At 39.0% G+C, this 24167-nt stretch overlaps 1 protein-coding gene across 1 annotated transcript in view; it reads left to right on the top strand.

Moving 5' to 3' along the window:
- Positions 1-7068, top strand: part of XPO1 (exportin 1) — a 42492-nt gene extending 35424 nt beyond the window's left edge. Inside the window, exons 18-25 of the mRNA XM_054383830.1 lie at positions 164-347; positions 1703-1809; positions 2212-2406; positions 3371-3539; positions 4963-5097; positions 5200-5359; positions 5438-5534; positions 6136-7068. Coding sequence (XP_054239805.1) covers positions 164-347; positions 1703-1809; positions 2212-2406; positions 3371-3539; positions 4963-5097; positions 5200-5359; positions 5438-5534; positions 6136-6282 — 1194 coding nt within the window. The 3' untranslated portion in view covers positions 6283-7068. The remainder of the gene's footprint in view (positions 1-163; positions 348-1702; positions 1810-2211; positions 2407-3370; positions 3540-4962; positions 5098-5199; positions 5360-5437; positions 5535-6135) is intronic.
- The last annotated feature ends 17099 nt before the right edge of the window (positions 7069-24167 follow it).

Raw genomic sequence — 24167 nt, forward strand, 5'->3', positions numbered from 1 at the left:
ACTCTTTGTGTGTGTGTGTGTATATATATACATCAAGTCTGTAAATTTCCTTGACATATTAACATACTCTGTTAAAAAACATACATTTAAACTTAAACGTCTATATTGAAAGTTAAAGCCAAGTTTTATTCACTAAACTAAATGGACTAATGTTTTTTCACAGAATGTTGATATTCTAAAGGATCCTGAAACAGTTAAGCAGCTTGGTAGCATTCTAAAAACAAATGTAAGAGCATGTAAAGCAGTTGGCCACCCCTTTGTGATTCAGCTTGGAAGAATTTATTTGGATATGCTGAATGTGTACAAGTGCCTAAGTGAAAATATTTCTGCAGCTATTCAGGCTAATGGTAAGAAATTTTATCTTCTTGAAAATAAGGGCTAGCAGTCTGTCATCAGGGTACATTGCAAGTAGACTAATTTTGTACTGTGTTAATTTTATTGTTTGGGATAGTGGGGAATGACTGAAAGTGCTCACTTAGGGTTTTTATGTGTGTGTGTTAAGCAGTTATTTTATTTAAAGAACTCCTTATTTTGGAAGGAAAAAAAAAAATCTATAAGCAAATTTGTGAAAGATGCAAAACACCATAGATTGTTAGAATTAATAGGCATTTTGTGGAGAGAAAGTTGTAGCGTGTGTGGGGTTTTTTTCAGCTTACTCTACCATGGAAGGGCTGTATTTAAATAGAGTATCGTTAAATTTTTCAACGGATTTTGGCAAGGTTTGGGTATGATACCCTGCTATTAAGTAACTTTATTATAGAAACGTTACTATAGTGAATATGTCTTAAAGTCATCAACCAGGCTTGCAGTCACTGAGAAGTAATTATCGATTACCTAACTTATTTTTACTAAATATACCAGTGCCTGGGGCAGGTACCTCAGAATATGCTTCTGTAGTAGATAGAGTCAGTTACTGAATTCTGTATTATGACCAGTATTCTTGCCAACGCAGACAATGATACATGAAATCATAAATGTAAATAAAGCTTGGTAATGGAGCAGGTGCTTTACCTTGAAGTAGCTTCTTAGAGTTCAAAATAAAAACTGGCTGAGCAATTGATAGCTTTTGATTCTGCAGCTCTAGGGGCCAGAATTTGTTCTGGGCAGAGACAGTCGAGTAGATAGGGACTGTAGTTGTGATGTGCTAATTCATCAGTCACTATTGAGATAGCAGTTTTCTCTGAGTTGTGGCTCTGTCTTGACAGAGGTGGCTCTGATGCCTGTTTGCTGGCTGCATTCTACAGATTTTCCTCTGTGTGTACAGTAATAGTTGCATGGCTGTGCAGTTAATTAGGTTTTGCTTAAGAATTGGGCTTCTTAAGGATAAGTGCAGACTTTACATACAAATATAAGAAAAGGGATTATTTCTCTTGGATGAAATTAGGAATTTATTTTACTCTCTCTCCCTGCATCAGTCACTTAATGAGAATCAGATGTAAACTCGGTCCATGTAGTTAAGTGAATGTGTGATTTCCCTTCCTTGAAAAGTAAGTTGCAGCTTTGTTTTTTGAACTCTTAAGTGGGGTACTGTCAGTTGAAGTTTTGTAATGGCATCTTGGATGTATGGAGCGAGAATGAATAAGGTATCTTCCATAGCGTTTGTAGTTAGGGAATAAAAAGGAACTGTTCTTGTGTTTGTAATACCAAGTTAATCTTTTTGTTACACTTTACCTGATTTAACTGAGGCTTTAAAACTTTTCAGGTGAAATGGTAACAAAGCAGCCCTTGATTAGAAGTATGAGGACTGTAAAAAGGGAAACATTAAAACTAATTTCTGGCTGGGTGAGCAGGTCCAATGATCCTCAGATGGTAAGTAGATTAATACAAATAACTCATAAAGACAGAATTACAAAGAACTGTGGTGATTGTTCTGTTGACTACATCAGTTGGTCACAGGAACTTGCTTCAGGAGGTCTGTAAAATACAGCAGAAAGTATGATCGTACAGATGCCAACTTGAGCCTCGTTTGTAATACCTCAGTTAATTTTAGCTGAGAATTACCTTAAGGGGATATCCAGGAATTTTAAGAGAAGCCCTGGTGGGTGGGTGTGGAGAGTGGGGAGTTAGTTTGTGGAAGTGTAATATATTTAGGATAGATTTCTTAGGGAGTGTATCCTCGTATCACTAAACAAGTAGCTTTGCTATAAACGGTATACTAGAGACTTTGTTCATAACTGCATTGTTACAACCATGGCTTACTCTTTCAATTAGGTAGCTGAAAATTTTGTTCCTCCCTTGTTGGATGCAGTTCTTATTGACTACCAGCGAAATGTTCCAGCTGCTAGAGAACCTGAAGTTCTTAGTACTATGGCTATCATTGTAAACAAGCTGGGTGGACACATTACTGCTGAAATACCTCAGATATTTGATGCTGTTTTTGAGTGCACGTTAAATATGATCAACAAGGTATTTATATTTAAACTTTGGATAGGGCATCTCCCTAGTGACTGAAAATAAAAAAAAGTTCTGTAAGATGTTTTGGCTGTTGGTACATCTCTAATTGAAAGCTACTGTTTCTTGCAATGAAGGGAGGAAGTATGTAGTGAATGTAGAGTTACTGATTACACAGCTTTACCTTGTGCAAAATAAAGTGGGGGATTCATGCCTTGTTCCTCTGAACATTGTTTCTGCATGTAGTGTTTTTGCAGTCACAAAAGTGCATTTTTGTCACTTGGAATTTCTGCTCAAATGAACATATATGTTTTGAAGTCTGGATGTGTAGTTAGGTATCTTAATCTCATTGTATCCAATTTCTCTGTTTAGCTCTAGAATTAAGTCATTACTAGTTTTTCCTGGTCTGAAGACTTTGAATGCCGTGGTTCTGGAAACAGAAATGTACCTAAGTCAAATATCAGTGTAGGACCTGCTGAATTTCATAAATACTTAATACTTGTGAATATAAGTATTAATCAGTAATTCGGAGCATTTCCTCACTAATGCACCTCTTAATGCTATGGTGTGCAATAGGTATTTGCATAATACTTGAGCATTACTAGCTTAATCAGTGCTACTCTGGAACAGGATATAACCAGAAATAGTACTCCTGTAGCAACATAGGTGCTCACCCACCATTGTACTAGAGTAGTGGTTAAGGTTGTGTACTGACAAAATGTGCCTCAGCCTCTGACTGTTGTGTAACTCTAGAAGATGGTTTTATCAAGCTTCAGGGAGAAGTTCAGAGAGAAAGGTAACTATTGCAGTTATGGTTATTTTAAACCTGAGGTCAAAATGCTCATCTGTGTCAGCTATTGACCTCTTCTACTTAAAGAACCATCATAAGATCCTATTAGGAAGCTTGACTTTTTCCTTTTTTTTTTTTTTCTTTTCCTTTTTTTTTTTCTTTGCTTCTTTTTTCCTCCCCTGCTTCTAGGACTTTGAAGAATATCCTGAACATAGAACAAACTTCTTCTTGCTACTCCAGGCTGTAAATTCAAATTGCTTCCCGGCATTCCTGGCCATTCCACCTGCACAGTTCAAACTTGTTCTGGATTCTATTATTTGGGCTTTTAAACATACAATGAGAAATGTTGCAGATACAGGTAAAACAGAGTGCTTCATGTGCAGACTTAATTTGCAGTATCAGGTATTCTTGACAGGTGGTTTTCTTGCATTTTTTTCTTAACCCAACTTAGTATTCTAGTAACATGATTCTGTACTGCATTAGCACAGTAAGATTTTCCGTTTCAAGTTGTCAGCCAGGTATATGTGAATGGGCTTGAAACACTTAGCTGCTGCTTTGTTTCCACAGCTGTTTGAGAGCACTGCTACAGTTTCTGCTTGCTTCCTTTTCAGTGTGAAGGCTGGCACTTTCTTGAAATGGTTGAACTGATGCAACAGCTTACTGATGCTAAAGCTGGTGTCATAGCTCCCTGTTTGTTGTGCTGTGTGGGGTATTTGGCAGTGGGACAGCTGCTCAAAAAATGAAGAGTTGAGTAGAAGAGGAAAATTATTTGAGGCTGAACACTCTGCAGTCTGACAGCAAACCTATAACATAAGGGAAGGGAAACACCTTCCATTGTTTAGAAGGTGGTTTATGTTTCCCTTGGACAACCACAATCTGTTTAAAGGATGATGTATCAGTTCTTTTTAACAAACCTGAATAATTAAAGCCCATCAGAGGGTTATCGGGGATATCTTGGGCTTAGGGCTAAGCTATTGGATAAAAAGATTGTTGTGAAGCCACCTGTGTTTGGCCAATTGTCTTGTATTAGTGTTTGGAAGGGATGGGGATAAAGGATACTTTCAGTGGCTTTTCACTTAGGTTATGATGTTTTTGTGTAATTAAAAAAATGAAAACATTTCACAGAATCAGATTTTTCTTTGGTTGGAAAAGGCCCTTAATACCTTCAATAATTCAAGTCTAACTGCTGATCTAATACCACCATAACCTTTAAACCACATCCCAAAGTACCATGTCTACATGTTTTAAGAGCACCTTCCTGGGCATCTTATTCTCAATGCCTGATCACTCTTTGAGCAAAGAAATACCATATCCAATGTAAGCCTCCCTGGCACAACTTGAGACCAATTCCTCTCATTCTATCACGTGATAATGGGGAGAAGATAGTTGCAGAGAGCAGTAAGGTCTCCCCTTGTTTTCTGTGCTTCAATTAGCAAATAGTTACTTTGGTAGACAGTTTATCTTGACTTTCATTAGTACCAGTGAAGTGATGTGAATTGGTTCCGTGCCTCTGTCAATAATGCAAATCGAATTAGGGTGCCATCTACATGTGGTGATAGCCCTCTAGTGCCGACTTGAGGAAGTGCCTGAGAACATGAACTAGATGGAACTAGCTGATCTTTAAGGTTCCTTCCAAATCAAACCATTCTATGATCATTGCATGTCTTTTCGTGCCAGTCAGACCTTCTTGTGATGTTTGTGATATTTTGAAAGGACAAAAACGTTCCTGGAAGCTGTAATACTGTTCTGTTGGTAGTAAACTTTCAATGCATGTTTTCTAGGACTTCAGATACTTTATACTCTACTACAGAATGTTGCACAAAAAGAGACTGCTGCCCAGAGTTTCTATCAGACATATTTTTGTGATATCCTTCAGCACATTTTCTCAGTTGTAACAGACACCTCACACACTGCTGGTAAGGATGCATATCTGTGAGCTAGGTGACGAAAACAATCTTTTTGACTGTCAGAATAATGTTTTGAATAATAACTGCATATCTATAACTTGATTTGTTCAGGTTTGACAATGCATGCGTCCATCCTTGCATACATGTTCAACTTAGTAGAAGAGGGGAAAATAAGTACTCCATTAAACCCTGGAAATCCAGTGAACAACCAGATGTTTATTCAGGAGTATGTTGCTAATCTTCTCAAATCTGCGTTTCCTCACCTTCAAGAGTAAGTCAGCTGTGTTTCTTTTACTGCTCCTAAGCAGTGGGTTCTTATGTCTATGCTAACTGATGTGTTTACTGTTAGTGCCCAGGTTAAGCTGTTTGTAACAGGACTCTTCAGTTTAAACCAGGATATTCCTGCCTTCAAGGAACACCTAAGGGATTTTCTAGTCCAAATCAAGGTAGGTTTGATGTACTTCTTCAAGAAATAAAAAGTGATTATTTATATAATCTATTTCACTGTGATTTAATTTTATAAATTAGGCCCAAGTGTCATCACTTGTGCGTACTATTCATATAGTCTGAGATGGCTGCAAAACTTAACTTCAATGGGAAATAAATCAAGTTGATTTTTAAGCAGATTTTTCAGTCCTACTTGATATTGGGATGTTTTGAACCTTGCTAGAAGGGGGTACTTTTGCTTTTTTTTCCCCGAAGACTCTACAATTCAGGAAGATGGTAGGAAGGTATTTGTTAATTTTGAGAATGCAATCATCAGATGTTTCAAATCTGTAATAAATGTTTTAATGGTGATACGCTCCAAAGGCTGAATTACTAGAGCATCCTGTGCTGTTACACTTAAGAGACCATCAAATACTTTGCTTGCTCTTATGTTAATTCTGACCTTAGGGAACAGAAAGCAAAATAGGTAGAATTGACAGGGAATGTGAAGGGAAGATGTTTTCTCTGTCGTTCTGGATTTAAGTTTGACTCTGCCTAGAGTAGCTGACAAGTTTGTCATTAATTTGACAATGAACTAACAATTTCATATGAATTATACAGGAATTTGCAGGTGAAGACACGTCAGACTTATTCTTGGAGGAAAGAGAAACAGCCCTTCGACAGGCTCAAGAGGAGAAGCATAAACTTCAGATGTCTGTACCTGGCATCCTTAATCCACATGAGATTCCTGAGGACATGTGCGATTGAAAAAATAAAATAAAACAAGTTTTGCAGTTTTCTTTCTGTACAGCTACTTTGTTGTGATAGAAGAGAACAGCACTTGGATATTTGTTGACCAAAATGATGCCAATTTGTAAATTAAAATGTCACCTAGTGGCCCTTTTTCTTATGTGTTTTTTGTATAAGAAATTTTCTGTGAAATACCCTTCCATTGTTTAAGGTTTTGTTTGGTCATCTTTATTTAGATTTGCATGAAGTTGAAAATACGGCATTTTCAAAGTAATTACTTCATGCCCATTTTGTGGCTAAGGGGAAAATAGGCATAATGTAACTTGTAAAAGACTATATTACAAAATAATACAATTTCCTGTAAGAGTTACCAGTTTTAATTCAGGATCATTTTCTTTCTAGTCTGTCCTGCAGTCTAGAAGAAATGGTAATGAGTAAAAGAGATGGAAAAAATTAAGCAGAGGATTCTAGTGCTGCATTTGTTTTGATGACTTAGCAGCTTTTTGGACTGGACTGAGTGGTAAGGCTAGGCTATGTGTATTTGCAAGTTGTATGGCAAGTCTGCAGAAAGATCATGTGCATATCAGCATCCCATTGTAAAGCAACTTCTAAAGAGTATGGGAACACAGTACAGTTAGTTATTTTTACACAGTTCTTTTGGTTTTGTGTGTGTGCTGTCGCTTTGTCGACAACAGCTTTTTGTTTTCCTCAATGAGGAGTGTTGCTCATTTGTGAGCCTTCATTAACTCGAAGTGAAATGGTTAAAATATTTATCCTGTTAGAATAGGCTGCATCTTTTTAACAACTCATAAAATAATTAAAAAAAAAAAAAAAACCACAAACGGGCTTTTGAGATGACTTATACTAATTTACATTGTTTACCATGCTGTAGTGCTTAAAGAACACTACTTAAAAGCAAAATAAACTTGGTTTACATTTATTTTTCTTTCTTTGGCTTTATTCTTTTATTGGATGGAAATGCTGTGATCACATTTAAGATCTGTATATTGAAGGTGTAGGAAAAGTTCCTTGAGGTCCAGGTAATGTGCTTTTGCTTGCCTCATCACAAGGACTTTGGCTGTGCTTGAAGTTAATGTGAAATAAGTTGGGTTCCATTTGGAAGTAAAAGTAGCTGTTCTGACTTAACTCCCTGAGTAAATATCCGTACTTACGCTACCATAAAATGCCAAGAGTAAGGTATTTTGCTTTCTTTGTATATGGACACCCTTGCAATTTATTTCAGAGGTATTGCACTGTATCTTGAATAAACAACTCGTACATGTTAATAACACATGTACACAAGAGCTACCATCATTTTTCTATGTAAAATTTTGTAGTTGAATGATTTTCACAGGTTATGAAGTACAGATAACGAACAGTGTGTTCAGTCTTAGCTTCCCTGGTTTTGTAATGTTCTCTCTTTTCTCACAGTTGATGTTAAGCTCTCCCAAAGTTTTTCCATTAATTTGGTCTCTAACCTAAAGATCATTATTACGATGCAAAGTAATTCAGAGCCATTCATGCAGAGGTGCAAAACAAGGTTAGACAGTTGTGGTGTTCTATGTAACTTCCTCTTGAAGTAGAAACGCATGAGTTACCAGTGTTCATGAATTTAGCTATGACCAGATGTTTCCAGTCTTAAGTAATGGCCCCTTCCTGCTGGTGAACATCTCTCCGTTTGTTTTACTTAACTGACCCTAAAAAAGCAAGGCTGCTCCTGTGTGGAGATGGTTTCATAGTATAAATGTGAGTTTGTAGTTGCTAATCTTTCGACAGAAAGTTCCTCAAACCCTTTCTGACTAGGACTTAGAATACAATCTATCAAAATGGTTAATTATTTTGATAGTTTAAAACTCTCCTTTTAAAGCTTATGATTTGACTTTTCCCATGTCTTCTGTCTGGTTGATGTATAGCTTTCTGTTCCGCTCAGTGCAGGTGGTGTAATCTTGAATAGTTTAAAACATTTGAAGTACTGTTGAAGGGCACATCTGCAATGGACACACAGTGTCTTGTGACCAGGCTGAATTGCAGCAGTGTAGAGCTACAGATTCATCAAAACCTGTGCAGAGAAAATCTTACGGAAATAAACACCACTGATAGCACCATGTCACATGCCATGAGTTGCAGAACTAAACAGCAAATTGGTTCTGACATCCAGTGGCATAAATAGTGCATTGACAGTAGTTTTGAGCAAAATGCTTTACTTGCATATGATTTCTTCTCATATTAAAGATAGCCTGATGCTCTTGGTCTGCTTATTTACTGAAGAGTTAATACCTGACCTAAATTCTCAAACCACAAATCTGAAATTTATTTTTCAAGTTGGTTCAGAGAAGAGTTGTTTCATTATTTTAATACTTTTTGGATTGCCTAGTAGCAAAACTTTAATCTTAGTTATTGCTTTAGATCTAGAACTTAACTATAGTCTTCACTAGTTATCTTAAGAATTGGTGCCTTTCTCTGATCTCTGCAGATGCTCTAAAAATGTGGCTTTTGCAGAGCTCTGGATACCAGTAAACATTGAGTTGTGTGTGCATATTTCTAGTGCAGTTACCCTGAATGTTAAAAATAGTTAAAATGTACATTCAAGAAAGTTCTAGTTCCTACGCACACTCTGTAAATTAAAATACATGGACGAAAAGCATGAACTATCATATAAACATCTGTGTAATTTGTAATTACATGTAAGCTAATGTTTTGCGCATATTTATATAAAGGTTTTTCAAAACTCCCAGTTCTATGTACTCCAGGTACATCGACAGATATAAATACTACAGGGTGTTTTCTGTGTTTACATAAATGGATTGTCTGTTAGCTGATGAAGACACCCCAAGTAATTGTTTCAGATTACCAAGATGTGTTTGCTACTGTAACTGAAGCTGATTATTTTCCAAAGCCTTTTAGATTAGTTTTGTTTGGTTTGTTTTTTAACTAGAATAATTTGGTGTGTGTTAATCTGATTGGATAAGTGAACTATTTTCCAATAAAGCTAATATTTATGCAAAAAAAAAAAGGCTTTAGAAAGGCTCATCTCTCAAGGAAGCTTTAAGAATTACTGTTTAGCACTAGAAAGGCAGTAAAACTTCAGGTATGGGCGTCTTACTGGAAATGAAAAGTTAATGGAAAAGATGCCGTAAATAACACAAAATGTAGAGAGACTAAAGAGAGAAACTTGCTTTGGTGAAGTGTGACAATGGGTCAGTCTGTCTTGCAGTCCATTTGGGATCTTTGCATATGTGCCTGTTACTCATCAGAGACTTCTGGGGTACTGTTTAGACTTTTTATTTCCATTTAATAGGTTTGTCTCCAAATGGAAAGGAAGATGGAGCAAAACCAGCAGAATTGAAATATTGTGAGATAACTGGGGAAAAAAACTTTGGTGCCAAACATGAGTAAAGGATCATAACTCCTATCTGCCCTTCATGCAGTTGATTTTTGGACTGAATTTAGACTTTGAGATTTAGGAGATTGTTGCTTCATTATCTGAGGTGGATTATGGTGAGCAGTGTTCCTTTGGAAAAAGGCTTGGCTATGCCAGTTGAGGCATTCTTTATCCATTAATATTTCACATACAATGCACCTTAAAGCACATACGAACACTGATGTCATACATAACACTCTTGCTGGCCTTTGTACAGGGCTTTCTTACTATCTGTGCTTTTGATCTAAGCATATACCAGAAAATAGAGTACTACAGAAACATGGTTGATGAGGAATATTTTGGAAATTAGAAGTATGGATGAGAATGGCAGAAGTTTAAAGATGAAAATAAGACACATCTTCACTTTTTTTTTTACCCTTTAAGTTAAAAGTGAAACAGCAGGTTTTCCTAGGTAGTACATTAGGTGTAGTCTCTTCCAAGTCCTCTGACCAAGAGTTTTTATTTTGAACATTTTTTAGGTCTCCTTTTTTTCCAAGTCTTGAAGTATGTAGTCTTTCTGTGATTTCAGCAAAGACCCATTGGGAAGAACTGGCTGATTTAGATTGGAGGATGGAGGGAAGAGTTAATTTTCTCTGACGTGACTGCCCAGCAATACTAAGCATATATGTGCACTATGAAGAGCTGACTGCAGCTCACTTATTACCAGTACTGGTTATTTAAACACGTGTATTGATAACCAGGCAGTAATGACCAGTCTTGTGGCATCTCTTCAGCACTGGATCTGGCTTGAGCGTTTTTGCAGCAACCTTTATTTTTTACGAGCTCAAATCTTTAATTCGCTTGTGAACTCTCTGCTGCACTTCACTAATCTCTGAGCAGTTTATTTTCAGGCTTAACTGCTATCTTAAGTGGTCTCCAAGGGAACACTGTAAACAGGTGCTTTAACAGTAGGAAGTCCAAAAGAGGTCCAGATGTAAACAAAACAAGAAAAAAAATGCCTGTGCTGTCTGTCACTGGTAAGATGGTTCAGTTGCTGGTGGCACTTGCTCAGGCTCACATATGTAGTTGTCTTGCTTTCAAATCAAGAGGATGACCCGATCAGTTACCTGACATCTACTGTGTAGACTGAAATAATAAAAATTAAGATTGAACCACACTGTGAGGGATAACTGCCCCAAAATGAGGTTAGGATTTGGGTATAATCCTCAGGCTGTCTTACCTAGAAAAAGCAGGTTTAGAGTAGCTGCATTGAATGTCACAGCCAAATCTCCACCAAACCTTAATGGGTATGGAAAGACTTGGATGAAGTAAGTTCAACAGAATTCCTAACGAAGACCGCAACCTAAGAAACAAGCTTTAAGATGCAGTCTGACACTATGAAGTGCTTCTTAATAGACTGTTTTCCTACTAAAATGCTGAGCAGCCTACTAAAATTCTGAGCAGTTAGCTCCTTTTGGAATGAAATGTCTAATGTAGCTTGGCAGTGTAGAACATTATCTATTCTTGCATGATGTGTTTTTTGAGTGTATTCTCCAATGTTTGGGCAAACTTGTTCTGACTTTATTTTCACAGGGTGCTGTGATACTGCAGGGTAGTTGGATGTGAAGCTTGTTAAATTGGTTAAAATGGTAATAGAGTAATGAAAAGTGCTAAAAAGTGTAAATTCAACACTCCCATCAAGTTTCATTGGTAACTTTACAGTTTTGAGGAAATGACTTTGTTTAGAGAAATGAAGGATTTCCTAGGTAATGGATTCTAACCATTTCCAGCATCATTCCAGACTGGAGGTCATATAGAACTGAACTGGCCAGAATTCACATTTTTGACATTATCCTTTGTACAGCAGAAATTACTTGCTTTCCAGCTATCACAGCTCCCATCTCCTCTTAGCATCTGCTGAAATCATGGGAGTTCACCTTTCACTGTAAATCCTAGCAGCAGAGGAATAAAACATGCAATCCATTCAGCTGTTTCTGCTACATGAATGGGAACCTACAGCAGAGCAAGAGGAAGTTCAAAGAGAAGGTGAATTCAGTCATCCTGCAGCAAGCAGCTCTGGCTTTGAGTAGTCAACAGAGTAGTCAATGCGACTAACAAAAAATGTTTAAGTTTTTCACATTTGACAGTTCTCAAGTCAAATGACCAATTATGTATGTTTATAGAGAAAATGAAGGTTAAAATACAAACTATGAGGCAAGCTAGGTGAGGCTGAGCAGTACCAAAGAAGGAATAGAGACAGTAACCACTACCTCAACTCATCATTCACCTCCGGGTCATTGGTTTCATTTCTGTTTTGTGGTTTTGGTGAATGGTCTTCTTCATCGTTACTGTAAAGAAAAACAGGACTTACAATATTAGCTCAGTGTTGACACAGTAGGATATTAATTTTTGAAAGTATGTAAGTTCTTAAACTCTTAATGCAGTCCTAAGTTTGTATTTAGAATTTTAGTTTTGCTCCGGTCTTGCATTTATCTAAGTTGCTCCTCTAGAAGAACTGTGGTGGCTGTTTACAAGAGCAAATATTGCAAGATTAGGAGCATCACAGTTAAAGGAAGGAAAAGTATCCTCCTGGGGATCAAAAAAACTTGCAAGGATGGCATATGAGGAGAAAATAAAGATCAAGAGAGAAAAAGCAATGCATAGAATAGCAGGAGGCTGATGATCACTGTAACCTAGCCAGTTATAGCTATCATCTTCTGCTTGGAAGCTAACATTTACTTGTAAAAAATTCAATTTTGTTTCTATTGAAAAAAATATAAAATTCTTGCATTCAGTTACAATCTGGCTGGCAATATTCCAGTCTGCACAAAAGTAGAAGTGACTCAAGGTCACCCATCCTCTTACATTCATTGAACTTGGCATATGATACCACACATTAAAAGGCCCCTTCCTAATGCTTACTGGTGTCTATGTGGTGCTACAATCAGATCAAAGAGATAATTTGTAAAAAAAAAAAAAAAAAAAAAAAACCAAAAAGAAAACCAATCTTTTGAGATATTTTGTCTGCTAATTTTAGGTCTGTTATAAAATTTACTGCAACATCGATGTGAGGAAGAGGAAACAAACAATACAAATTCAAATCAGATCATGCAGATTGTGGAACTACATGTTCTATTAAAAAAATGTGGTCTTTTTTCAGGCACAGAGAACTCGCACACCTTGTAGCCACTGATCACTCCATGCCAGTGGGAATACCTGTGCAACATGATGTTATAAGGAAGTGAGTAAGCATAACTTTTTGAAGACATGGGGTTTATATGATTTTGGTGTGGTGAAGTTAAGGTGCTTTTTAAGCAATTTGTACAGCTCTGGCTTCCAACTTCAGCAGCTTTAGTTTTAATAGTAAGAAGGGATTCCAGTAAGCAAAGACTGATGATTCAGAAAACAGCCTGTGGCATATGGTAAAGACGAGTTACAGAATAGAATGCTTTGGAAGGGACCTTTAAAGGTCATTTAGTCCACAATCCCTGCAGTGAGGAGGGACATCTTCAACTAAAGCAGGTCGCTCAGAGCCCCAAACAACCTGAGCTGGAATGTTTGCAGGGATGGGGCATCTCCCACTGCTGGGCAACCTGTGCCAGGATTTAAACCCTCACTGTAAAAAATTATTATCTAGTCTAAATCTCTCTTCTAGGTTAAAAACATCACCTTTGTCCAGTCACAACAGGCCCTGCCAAAAAGATTGCCTCCATTTTATAAGCCTCCTTTAAGGTCTTTCTCTGAAGCCTTTTCTTTTTTAGGTTGAACAATCCAAACTCCCTTTGCCTTCATAGCAGACACATTCTAGCCCTCTGTTCATTTTTGTTATGAAAATTTGGGGGGGGGGGGGGCGAGGGGGGAAGGGAGGCACAAAGATAATTGAAACAATCTCAGACACGCAGAAGACGGCCTAACATTAAGTAAAAAATATCATTGTGTATATACACAACATGCAAGCCTCTGCCCTACCTTTGACGCATCTCAATCTTTGAAAGCAGTGCTATAGAAGTGAAAGGTGGTTGGAAGCTTAATTCAGGCATGAGCTGAATGTGATAATTGTAATAGTCTTGATTATTCTTTTATTCTGCCATTACACAAGTTTTCAGGCTATTTGGAAGAGATCACACAGCAACAACAAAAAACCCAAACAGCATTAAAGGGTCAGATATATCTGTGTACTTGTAATGTCATTTTAACCATCTCACCAATATGGAGGGTTAGTTATTAGTTAGTTTAATAGCTAATTAATAAGCGATGTTTAGATTTCTATCAATAGAAATTAATAGTGTTTATAAAAGTCTATGACAGGAATTAGAATGTCTTTAAGTTACATCTAACATGAAATGTCAGTAAAAGGTTTCATGAATTTTTTAGTTAACTAAAACTAGTTTAGTCCACTTCCAGTCCTCTTGTGTTGGCATGCTCTGTTATTCTTAGAAATCCTGTTTGGTAAGTATATGCATTAACATATGATGTGAATTAAAGTGAGAGACAACAAATAATGTGGGTTTCATGTAGACTCTTTTAAGTTAATATTTTCTGTTAATATAATCTAATTCATATTTCAACAAGGAATGTTTAAAAATAGCTATTCCTGTTGATAGGATCCTAACTTTGAAAGCATTTCTAAAACAAGCAGTGACAAGTCGTCTCGGTGAAAGATCATTATAGTTACGCTCCTGACTTCCACACTAGTTGTAGCTGAGAGTAGGTCTGTGGTTTACAATAACTTGTCTCTTTTTTAAGAACAGCATTTGCTTTCTGTCTTAAACAAATGGATGCCTCGATGGTTGTTAGAAGGGCATTCCATGCACTTGAGTGCCAAGTGACCACACTACTATTATCAGACCATATACATATGCACATGAAATTAAGAAAACAGAACCATTTCCACAATGGCATCATTTAAGGCAGCCACTGAGGATCTCAGAACACCTCATTTTTTTCCCCCTAATTTGGAAACTTTGGGTTTACTTTCTACTAAACTATCGCACCTGCATTGCGGCTATTAACAGATTTGTTTCCTTAATCCCATACACAAATCAGTAAACTAGAAGCCCTCGGAATAATGCAGTAACTCACCACTGGGTGGTACTACAGAAATAAAAACCACTGTACGGTAGTAGAGCAGCGTCTACGCTAAAAAGGAAACGCCGCCAAGACCCATTATAGGATCCATATTCCAATTACATGTATCTGGGAGAACGAGCAAGTGCAAGGTGAACAGATGGCAAAAACACGGGAGAGGGCTCTCATATCGAAAACTTGTCTTCCCAGGGTCTGGAACCTTGTTTAAAAAGTACCTTGGAGTTAAGTGGTAATTGTAATCATTATATTTCACGTGAAGTTTCGTTTGTTCTGCAAGATATTGTCTTACCATAAAAACGTGGTATTTCCAGCTCTTCACATACTCTGTACTAATCACTAGCCATGTATTACACAGAATAATTTAATTTGTATAGAACGCTACCGCATCACTTAAAAAGTTTATTTTCGGGAGGGCCGACACGCGTCCACTCCTGGTCAGCTCTCACTGTCCTGGACTGGGCGGGAAGGTGGCCAACGACTCTTCCGTCCCGTCACCGGAAAGCCTGAAGAACTACCCATATACGAAAGATCTGAAAACCCGCATGACCTCGGAAGCTGCCGTGCTCCGCAACGTGCCCCTAAAGCGCCCGCTGGGGCTGTGCGCCGTGTGCTCGGCGCTCTCTTCAGGATGGAGGTCCTAAAGGTCCTCTGCACTCTAGGACGACGGCTCCACCTCGGACAACGCATAAAGCACTAATGAAAAAACAGGAGTAACCGGGCAGTGCTCAACACGTCGCCGGCAGTTCTGGAAAAGGCGAGCGTGGACAGAAAACGGGGCGCGCCTCTGCTCCAGGCTTCCGAAGGAGACGTGGAAGGGAAGAGCAGGCCTCCACTGACAGCCGCTCGCTTTAAGCGTGGGAGGCCGTTCTTCCGTCCCTGTCACAGCAGCCTGTGCGCGTTATTGGCGGAGATTCCTCCCTCGTGGGAGGCGGGAAGAGGGCAGGGAAACGCGCTTCCCGCCCTGTCCCCAGCGCGCGCCCAGCCGCAACCACCGCGGCCGCCATTTTACCCTCGCGGCCCCGGCTGTCGGCCCGCCCCCTTCCTCCTCCCCGCTCACCAGCCCGCCGCTCTGCCCATGGGAGGGAAGGCGGGGCAAAAGGAAAGGGAGGAGGGACCGGGCCATCTCCGCCTCGCTGCCTGGTCGGAAACTGCCGAGCTAAGCCCGAGCGCCCTGTCCCCTTTCGCTCTCGTTCCCTCCTCCTCCTTCCCCCTCAGCAAAATGGCGGCGCGTGGAGTCACTGGGAGCCAGTGAGTGACTCGGCTTCTCCTCCCCGTCGCCGCCGCTACCGCCGCCGCCACAGGCTCATTTGCATTGATCAACCGCCCCATCCCCCCCCCCTCCCCCGGATCCCAGACCGGCCCCTGTCTTCTCCCCCCCCCCCCACTTCTCTTCCTATTCCTTCCCGCCCCCTCCTTTCCTTCCCCTCCCCCCCCCCCCCCTCGACTGACCCCCGCCCCGGCCCCCATCAATCATCAATCAGCAGCACCGAGTGGATCAATCAATGGTCGGGAGGAGGCGGCGGCGGCGGCTGCTGCTGTTAATGAACAATGTGTGAGAGCTGCGCCGAGCTGCTGGAGGTGTTAAATGAGAGTAAGTGCGGCCGCCCTCCCCCGCTACCCTCCCCCCAACACTCCTCGCCCCGGGCTGGGACCCCATGTACCCTCCTCTACACGGGCTGGGTTATAACCCCGCTTCATTTCCTTTCTTCTTGTTTCTTACCCACCATCCCCCCCCTTCCCCGAGTCCTTTGCCTTTCCCTGTTCGTTGCCTGGCTTGGGCTTCCTGGGCGCGAGGATACCTCTCTGCAGGGTGTCCATAGGGGGAGATTCTACCTTGCTCTGCGGTTTCCTTTCTCCTTTTCCCTCCTCTCCGTACTGGGGCTGGGCTATTTGCGGCCTGAGGAAGGTGCGCCGGTGGGTTGTTTTCTCTGGGCCTTTCGCTGAGTGTCGTATCGTGTCTGTGTCTCTTTCTCCTTTCCCCTTTTCCCGCCTGCCCCCCGGGTGTCTGTGTGTGGGGCCGGGCGGGGACGTGACCCTGCCGTTGGCATGAAGAGCCCGCTGCTCGCTCTGCATCTTCGGAAAGCCGCAGCGGGGCCTAGCTCGCTCCTCGCTCGGCTGCGGAGGTGCCTGGGAACTGCTCCGGTTGCTGCTAAGCAGTTGGAGGCCGGGCCTGGGCTTCCTTTTAAGAAGCAGAAGAGGCAGCTCTGACTGATTCTGCCTGCCTTGTCCTTCTAGCCTGTCCGCGGTGTGGTGTGGTTTTCGGCTACCTATTTTTCCGAAGCGACTGCTTGGCTGTGAGGGAACTGGTGCTTAAAGGAGCGGTCTCGGCTTTGGAGGGCCGGGCTGGCGGCGGCGGGGAGGTGCTGGGCAGAAAGGTGCTCCTGGGTGTTTTACTTCGGGGGTGGTCTCTTGATTCCTTCCGAAGTTTCCTCTTTACAGGTGTTACCTAAGCAGCCGGGGGAGGGTTGGAGGGTTAATACAGCAGGTACCCTCTCGGTACCGCTGAAATTTATCTTCTTTTTGGGCACGAAATTCCCTTTACCCCTATGCAGTAGGCCTTGTGTATTCTCTGGAACCTGCTCTCTGTGGCAGTCAGGGTACCTTTCCAGTTTCTCAGAGGCTTGTCTCCTTGCAGTGCTTCATGAACAAAGACTTAAAAACAATTTGTAGAGATGCTGAGTAATTTCAATGAACTTATCAATTGAAGTGTGTGATTAGCGGGAAGTTTAGCTGTCTCAAATCTTAATATTTTTCCGGGTTGCACACTGCGGTCTACTTAGACAAATTGTGTTCCAATAGAGTGAAGTACAGAATGCTTCCTAGAACAGACTTTGGGTAGAGCTTTTTCTTTTTCTTTTTCTTTTTCTTTTTCTTTTTCTTTTTCTTTTTCTCATGAGGCCTCATTTCATGTGGTGTTTGTTTATTCCTGAAATACATAAGTAGGTACGGTGAATGTTGCTCTCTTTCTTGCTGGCGATTCTGGGGAAGTATCACATTGGGTGATAAACAGTGTTATATGGGGAAAGGAAAAATGCATGTATTGAACTAACTTTCAGGAAAGCCCAGAGGCTGCAATAAAGGTTAACATCAGAGAACTGTTGGGTCGTTAAAATTGTATGCTAAGTTTCACTGAGCTTGTAATTCCAGTATCTCATTTTGAACAATTGTTGTGATGTTTACTTAATTAAGCATTCATATCTTATCTTTCTCAGCTGAGAGGTGGGGGGTAGGTTGTAATTACAGACCTAAATGGTTATTTAAACAGTAGGTTCAAAATAAGACTGAACTATCAATGGCATACTGATGACAGCTGTTTGTTTGAAGACATAACTTCACTTGGTTTTGATGGATTGGTAAATAATCATTGTTTAAACTTGGCCAAGATTGGCGTGATCAAATAGGGAAAAAAAGCTGTGTTAAATTTTATATTTCAAGAAGTCTCTGAAATTCCATTATGAATTTATTTTTAGAACCATTTTAAAGTAATTGGGATTTAGGCAGTTAAATATTCCCTTATGGATAAAGCAGAATCTTAAGTCACTTTATATTTTTGATGCATAACTAAGGTATGGGTAACTTAATGGTTCTAAGATAAAGCCCTGATATTATGAGAAAGAAATTTGGCTTTTTAAGTCGAATTTAATAGGGAAAGAATGTTAACTTCCAGAAATGCTGGTCAGATATTTGTTTTGACATTCCCTTCAGGAAAACAAGCACACTTTGAGTAAAAATAACTATTTTGTGTTTGGATACAGAGACATATATGATGGTGCATTGTGTGTGCCATTTGCCTTCTGTGTGAGAATGAGTTGCAAGGGAGGAGGTATACTTTCTTTTATAATTTAAAGTTGTTTGCATTTCTTAAGTAACAATTAAAGGTAATACAAAAAAATCATGTCAAGCCTTAGCTTTTAAAACTCTGCAGCTGAAATGAAAAGTGGTAGTAAAGAATGAGGTCATGCCCAAAATGTGTGAGCCAGAGACTGCCAGCAGTTTCCTTTTCTGCCTGCTGAGCATTTGGGATCGCCTCTTCACTGAAACTACTGAAACAGTGTTTTGAATGAGGTCCAGGAAACATAATCTAGTTTGTTTTAGAAATTTCGTGCTGAACTAAGCATTTCCACATGGAACAGATACTGCCCTTTGTCTTAATTTACCTTAATGTTTACAAAATAATTATTTAGCATCAGTTGTATGACAGGTCACTTACTGAATTGAGTAGCAACTCTTAATGTAGTGTTTTAAAAAGAACATGTGAGAAGCTCTGTTTTTTTTAGAAGTTGCCAATTTATGGATGTCAGAGGGATGGATTTGAAAATTCTGCTAACAGGAGTATTTTTATGATAAGCATAAAGTCCCATTTGTAAACTGATACAATAATAGTAATCTATACCCCATAATGATATGCAGAACTAGAGCTTTTGTTGAGCAGTGACCTTCGTGTAGGCCATGGGTTTGTTTTGCTAAAACTCCTTACAAGAGTACAGATTATTAGGCCTGATTTTGAAACAGGTAGTTAATGGGTTTGCTTCTGTACTGCTCCTAAGGGCTGTTTGAGATCTAGTGAGATAGAAAACTTTTTTGGCCAAAGGTTTGTCTGTATGTGTATATATGTTTTAACATAGAGCTTCATTGCTGTGCTTAAGCATAAGAAGGAGGAAATGTTTTCTGGACAGAAGCAGCAATGCTAGCGTTTTTATTTTTTTCCTCTTGCAACATATTTATTTTTAGTGTTTGATCTGAGTATGAAACCCAGTAAATTCCCTGATCCTGAAGTTATTTAATGAGAAGTAGTAGATTCAAGTTCTGATTTGATCCAGGGACTTGGTAAAACACAGGTTTCTGTATGAGAGCCCAGGATTTAAATCAGTTTTTTGCATTGCAAGACAATCTGTTCTTCACAGGGAGTGAACAGTTTAATTTCCAATTGAGTGCGGCAGGTATGTCAGCATCGCTTGTGTTTTCCCAGGCAGGGGCTTAATAGGAGTAAAGTCTACGAAAATTGTAATTTCTGAATTAATCTTCCACAATATAAACATTTTTAGTAACCCTAAATAGAAAGTGAAAAAAGAGGAAAATAAAATTTACTTTTTAAGATAAGGGCATTTATTTACAAAAGACTTCAGAATAGAGTTTCATGGCATTAGTTGTAGGGGCTCACTTAAATGTATACACTTTTTAACAGGAAAAATACATGGTGGACATGTATGCTTTTATGTTAATCTACAGCATTCTTTATCCCAAAGTGAACCCTGATAGTGACACACTGTACATTCCTTGGTTTCTTTGGATGCCAGCTCTTGTCAGCCTAGGAGGGATTATACTGAGTTACTTCTGTTCTTTAGTAATATTTACATAACTGTGCTATTGAGAGGCCCTGATCAAGATAGATCTGTTTCACTAGGCACTGCAGGTATCAGATAGTCTTAACCCTAAAGTAAGCCAGAAAAGAAATCCATGTAGCATTAAATGTGGATTTTTGTCTTGCAACTTTTACACCACAGTTTTGAAGGTTGCTGTGTCACACCTGACACTATGGTAATAGTTTGAGCTACTTACAGAACCATATTTTCGCTGGACACTTCCACAGGTTTCACTTGATAGAGTATGTGGTGCTCCATTCTAACTGTATATAACAGTGTATATAACAATGCATCTAATGTCATTGTGTGCCTGGGAGTGCTGCTTCCTAGCCTGAAGTGGAAATGTAGTTTTCAGACTGGTCATAAACCAGTAGTAGTCCTGGCTGTGGCATGTATCAAAGAGCCTGACTGGGCTTGATTGCATAAGAGCTTTCCTTTGGGACTGCAGCTGATGTTGATGTGTGTTGACTTAAAACTCCATAGATTTTGGGTTGGGTTCGTTTTGTTCTTGTTTGGTTTGCTTTTAATAAAATTAAGGGGAAAGAAGAAATCACAGCATGGAAAAATAGGGGTTGTTATACAAAAGGATCTGCTGTTTTAGGTAACTTCTATAGAGCTAGATCATTCCCAATTCTTGGTTACTGGGAGCTAAGTTTGTTTTCTTCCCAGCATTCTGCTTCACTTTTTTCAATTGTTGCCTTTTTAGTCCTTTTGTAATCCTAGCAGCTCTGAAATTTTATAAAATCAGTTCATATTGATGAAAAGTCTTCTGAGTACTACTCTATTACACAAGCTTGTAGGCCATTTTTTCTTATGTTTTCTCTTAAACCACTTGTAAAACATAAAAAAACAAACAAAACAAAGAAAAAACAAATAAAAAAGCCACTAACCCAAACCCACTACAAAAATCCCCCCAAAAATAACCAAACAAAAAACCCAACCCAACCAACAAAAAAACAACCCACAAAACAATCCCAAACCAAAACCCATGTAGTTTATTCAAGCACAGAAGATGGATGTAGACTATTGTTGTCATGTTCTGTTCTTTATCACTGTCAGCTTGCCTGCAGAACTGTTCTCAGTATGATCAGGTCCATAAAATAGTTGAGATGCTAGTGTTTCACTCCTTGTGTAGCTTCAGGATAGCTCTGAGTTTGGATGCTGATGATGGTTGATTCAACTTCTTGTCACATAATTCTGGTATTTAAGAGGTACAAAGATAACTTAAAGGTTGATTAAGGCTATATTTACCTGGAGGTAGGCAAGAAATTGGAGTATTCTGAAACATTTGTAGCATTCAGTTTACTCTGTGGGATCTGGAGATGATGAGTATTTTATGCTGTTAATATGGTCTTCTGGGTACTGAGTATATGCTATAAGATTATTACAGATACTGCATAATTAACATCACTTGGTCTACAAGAGCTGCTGTCACTTGTTCAGTGCTTGCTTGTAAGCTTCAGTATTGATTTTTAGACCTATCCCTAGGGTTGTGTGCAGGTCTAGTGTTTCATTTGACCCTTTGATTCCTCTTGTGCAAAATTGTGAAACCCTTGTCTGTTGCATGGCTTCCCCCCCAAGAGTCACATTTTCTTTCTATTTACATGGTATTTCCATGTTCAGAAACCCTTCAGAGGAGCAGTTTTTGGAGTAACTGCCCAACTTCATTACTCTAACCTAAGTCGTTACTGTCTGTCTGCTGAAGAAAAGCAGCTCAATATTTATGAAACTTCAGTATTTGCTTCCCGTTTATTTTTGCCTTTGACCCTTTTTAAGAGGATGAGAGGCCAGACTTAAAGGAGAATGGAAATAACTTTTCCTTGATAGCAGTATTGCCAAATTGTAATTTTTCAGGACTGTGATGCAGCGTTACTCCAAATGAATCAGAGTAACCAGAGGGAAAAACAGTGGGAAAAGGATCTTGTATCCTTTCTAATTATGAGCTTTCTAAAGTGAAAGAGGAAGATGACACTGAGATTAAGTTCTTTTAACTGGTTTGTAATTGTAAAGCAGATGAAGGAAAGACTTTAATAGCTAAAAGGCTTCTATTTATAGAAAGATATTTCATCTTTTGTTCTGTACAGTGATTTTGGTTCATGCCATTTAATGTGATCAAAAATGGTTTTGTCCTGAAATTTTTCCTGTTAAGGATGCTGAAGACTGGTTTTTTCTCATTGCTCAAGCCACTTGATCACCAATGCTGAAGTCTAGTTACATAAATTCTGCTGATTTTTGTTGTGTGTGAAGACAGTTGACATGAATTTACTGAGATATCTTTCTCTTTGTATATAAGGACATCTTCGGTTGGATGAGTGTTTGTTAGAATAGACTTAAATGTTAGGATAGCCTTAAAGCTTAAGAAGGCCATGGAAGTGAGCATCCTTACATTTCTTACTATATGAAATATTAAGGAGATTAATTCTTTTAGCTATAGTAGAGATTCTCAGATTTTATGCTTACGGATGCTCTCAGCCTTCCTAGTAAAGGGCTGGCATAGACTCTACAGTTACATTCCTGGTTAGTTATTTGAATAACTTCAAGAAAATCATCCACTGGATCATTTATATATATATGTATTTTTTAAGATATCTGACTGGTGTAAAACTTGAAGTCATCTTGTTTTGTCTGTAGGAAAACTTCCTGTTAGATTTTTTTTTTTTTTTTTGAATACCTTTAGGTGCTGTATGGCTTTTCTTCTGTAAGGGTAGTTTTCAAGTCGTGGAAGTACCAAGCAATTCCTGAGACATCTCCCAGATGATGTGTTTTAGGCTGTTGCAGATACTGTCAGTGTCAGTTCTAAGGAAAAACAAGCAGTTACAACTGGCCTTAGATGCTAAGGTGTTGTGGAGTGTGATGGGTCATTGTTGGTAGGAGGGTGCTTGAGCTGGAAATTTCAAGCTGTGGTTGAAGGGGCAGTACCTTGGAGAGCAGACATTGGCCCTCTTTCAATCTGCCTGCCTGACTTTTGGATGACCAGCCGTTGTGCCTTCTATGGAGGGAGTTTCAATTTGTAGAATTCCTCTTTTTTTTTTTTTTTTTTGTTCTTGTTTTGGGTTTGCTTTTTGTTGGTGTGTTGTGGGCTTTTTTTTCCCTCTCTGCTGTGTTAAATTGTAAAATACATTTCTTCATTGTTATTATTGACTTTTCATTTTTGTCTTTTAATTCCTTGCTTCTGTGGTTTCTCCACATCACTGCAGTTTGCTTCCATCTTCTATGCTCAAGTAACATTGAGTCAGAAAAGCAGATCTTGCTTCCTAGAATCATGTTCTGTGGACAGGTGATGAACTGTCTACAATTTGGCATTTTTGTGACTGTAAGAGGAAAGCACTTTTTACTTCTGATTCCTTTAATTTCTTGTATTTTCGTCAAGTATTCAGTTTCATTTAAATACTTGATAACATTCATACTTTATTCTGTACCTCATCTTCATTACAACTATTCTGTTAGTTTTTAAAGTTGTCTGGGTTTTTTTTTTTTGTGTTCTTTTCCCATGCGTCTGTTTCCATTTTACTTACCCATACGCTCTTTCTTCTATCAATCCTCCACCCTGTTGTTATATGTCTAGTTCTGTGTCTTCATATTGCTCTTTCCTTTAACAGGCTTCCATAATAGGTTGTTTTTTGTTTTTCTTTCTGGTGTTCTCCTGACTCTTTAGCTCTGATTCAGAAAAGATTAGTTTCTTAGTGAGGGAGAGAATGGCTTTTATGTTGTACTTCTAAATTTTTATATGTTAGTTTCACCAGCTCAGGTAGCTAGTAAGTAAGGATTTTTGTGGAGTAAGCCATGCATTTATAGTTGTCAGGATGCTGGGACAATGTGAAAAATAAATCTTACCATCTTTACAAGCAAGTAGTTGTGATGATTACTCAGTGCTGCTTATACTAAGACCATGTTTCAATTAAACAGGGTTGTGGCCATTTAATTTCTGTTGTTTAATCATATGTTTGGGTAATTTCTGTTTTTCATTTTGTGTAGCAAATAGCCAATTTCTAGAATTTAGCTTTTGAAGAGATGCTGTTCTTTTAACTTCCTGTGTTTGGGAATTGATTTGCCATCTGACATATTACTGTGAGCATCTCTGTGGTTTTCTT

The sequence above is a fragment of the Indicator indicator genome, chromosome 9 (genome assembly GCF_027791375.1).
Source record: "Indicator indicator isolate 239-I01 chromosome 9, UM_Iind_1.1, whole genome shotgun sequence".
Classification (NCBI taxonomy): domain Eukaryota; kingdom Metazoa; phylum Chordata; class Aves; order Piciformes; family Indicatoridae; genus Indicator; species Indicator indicator.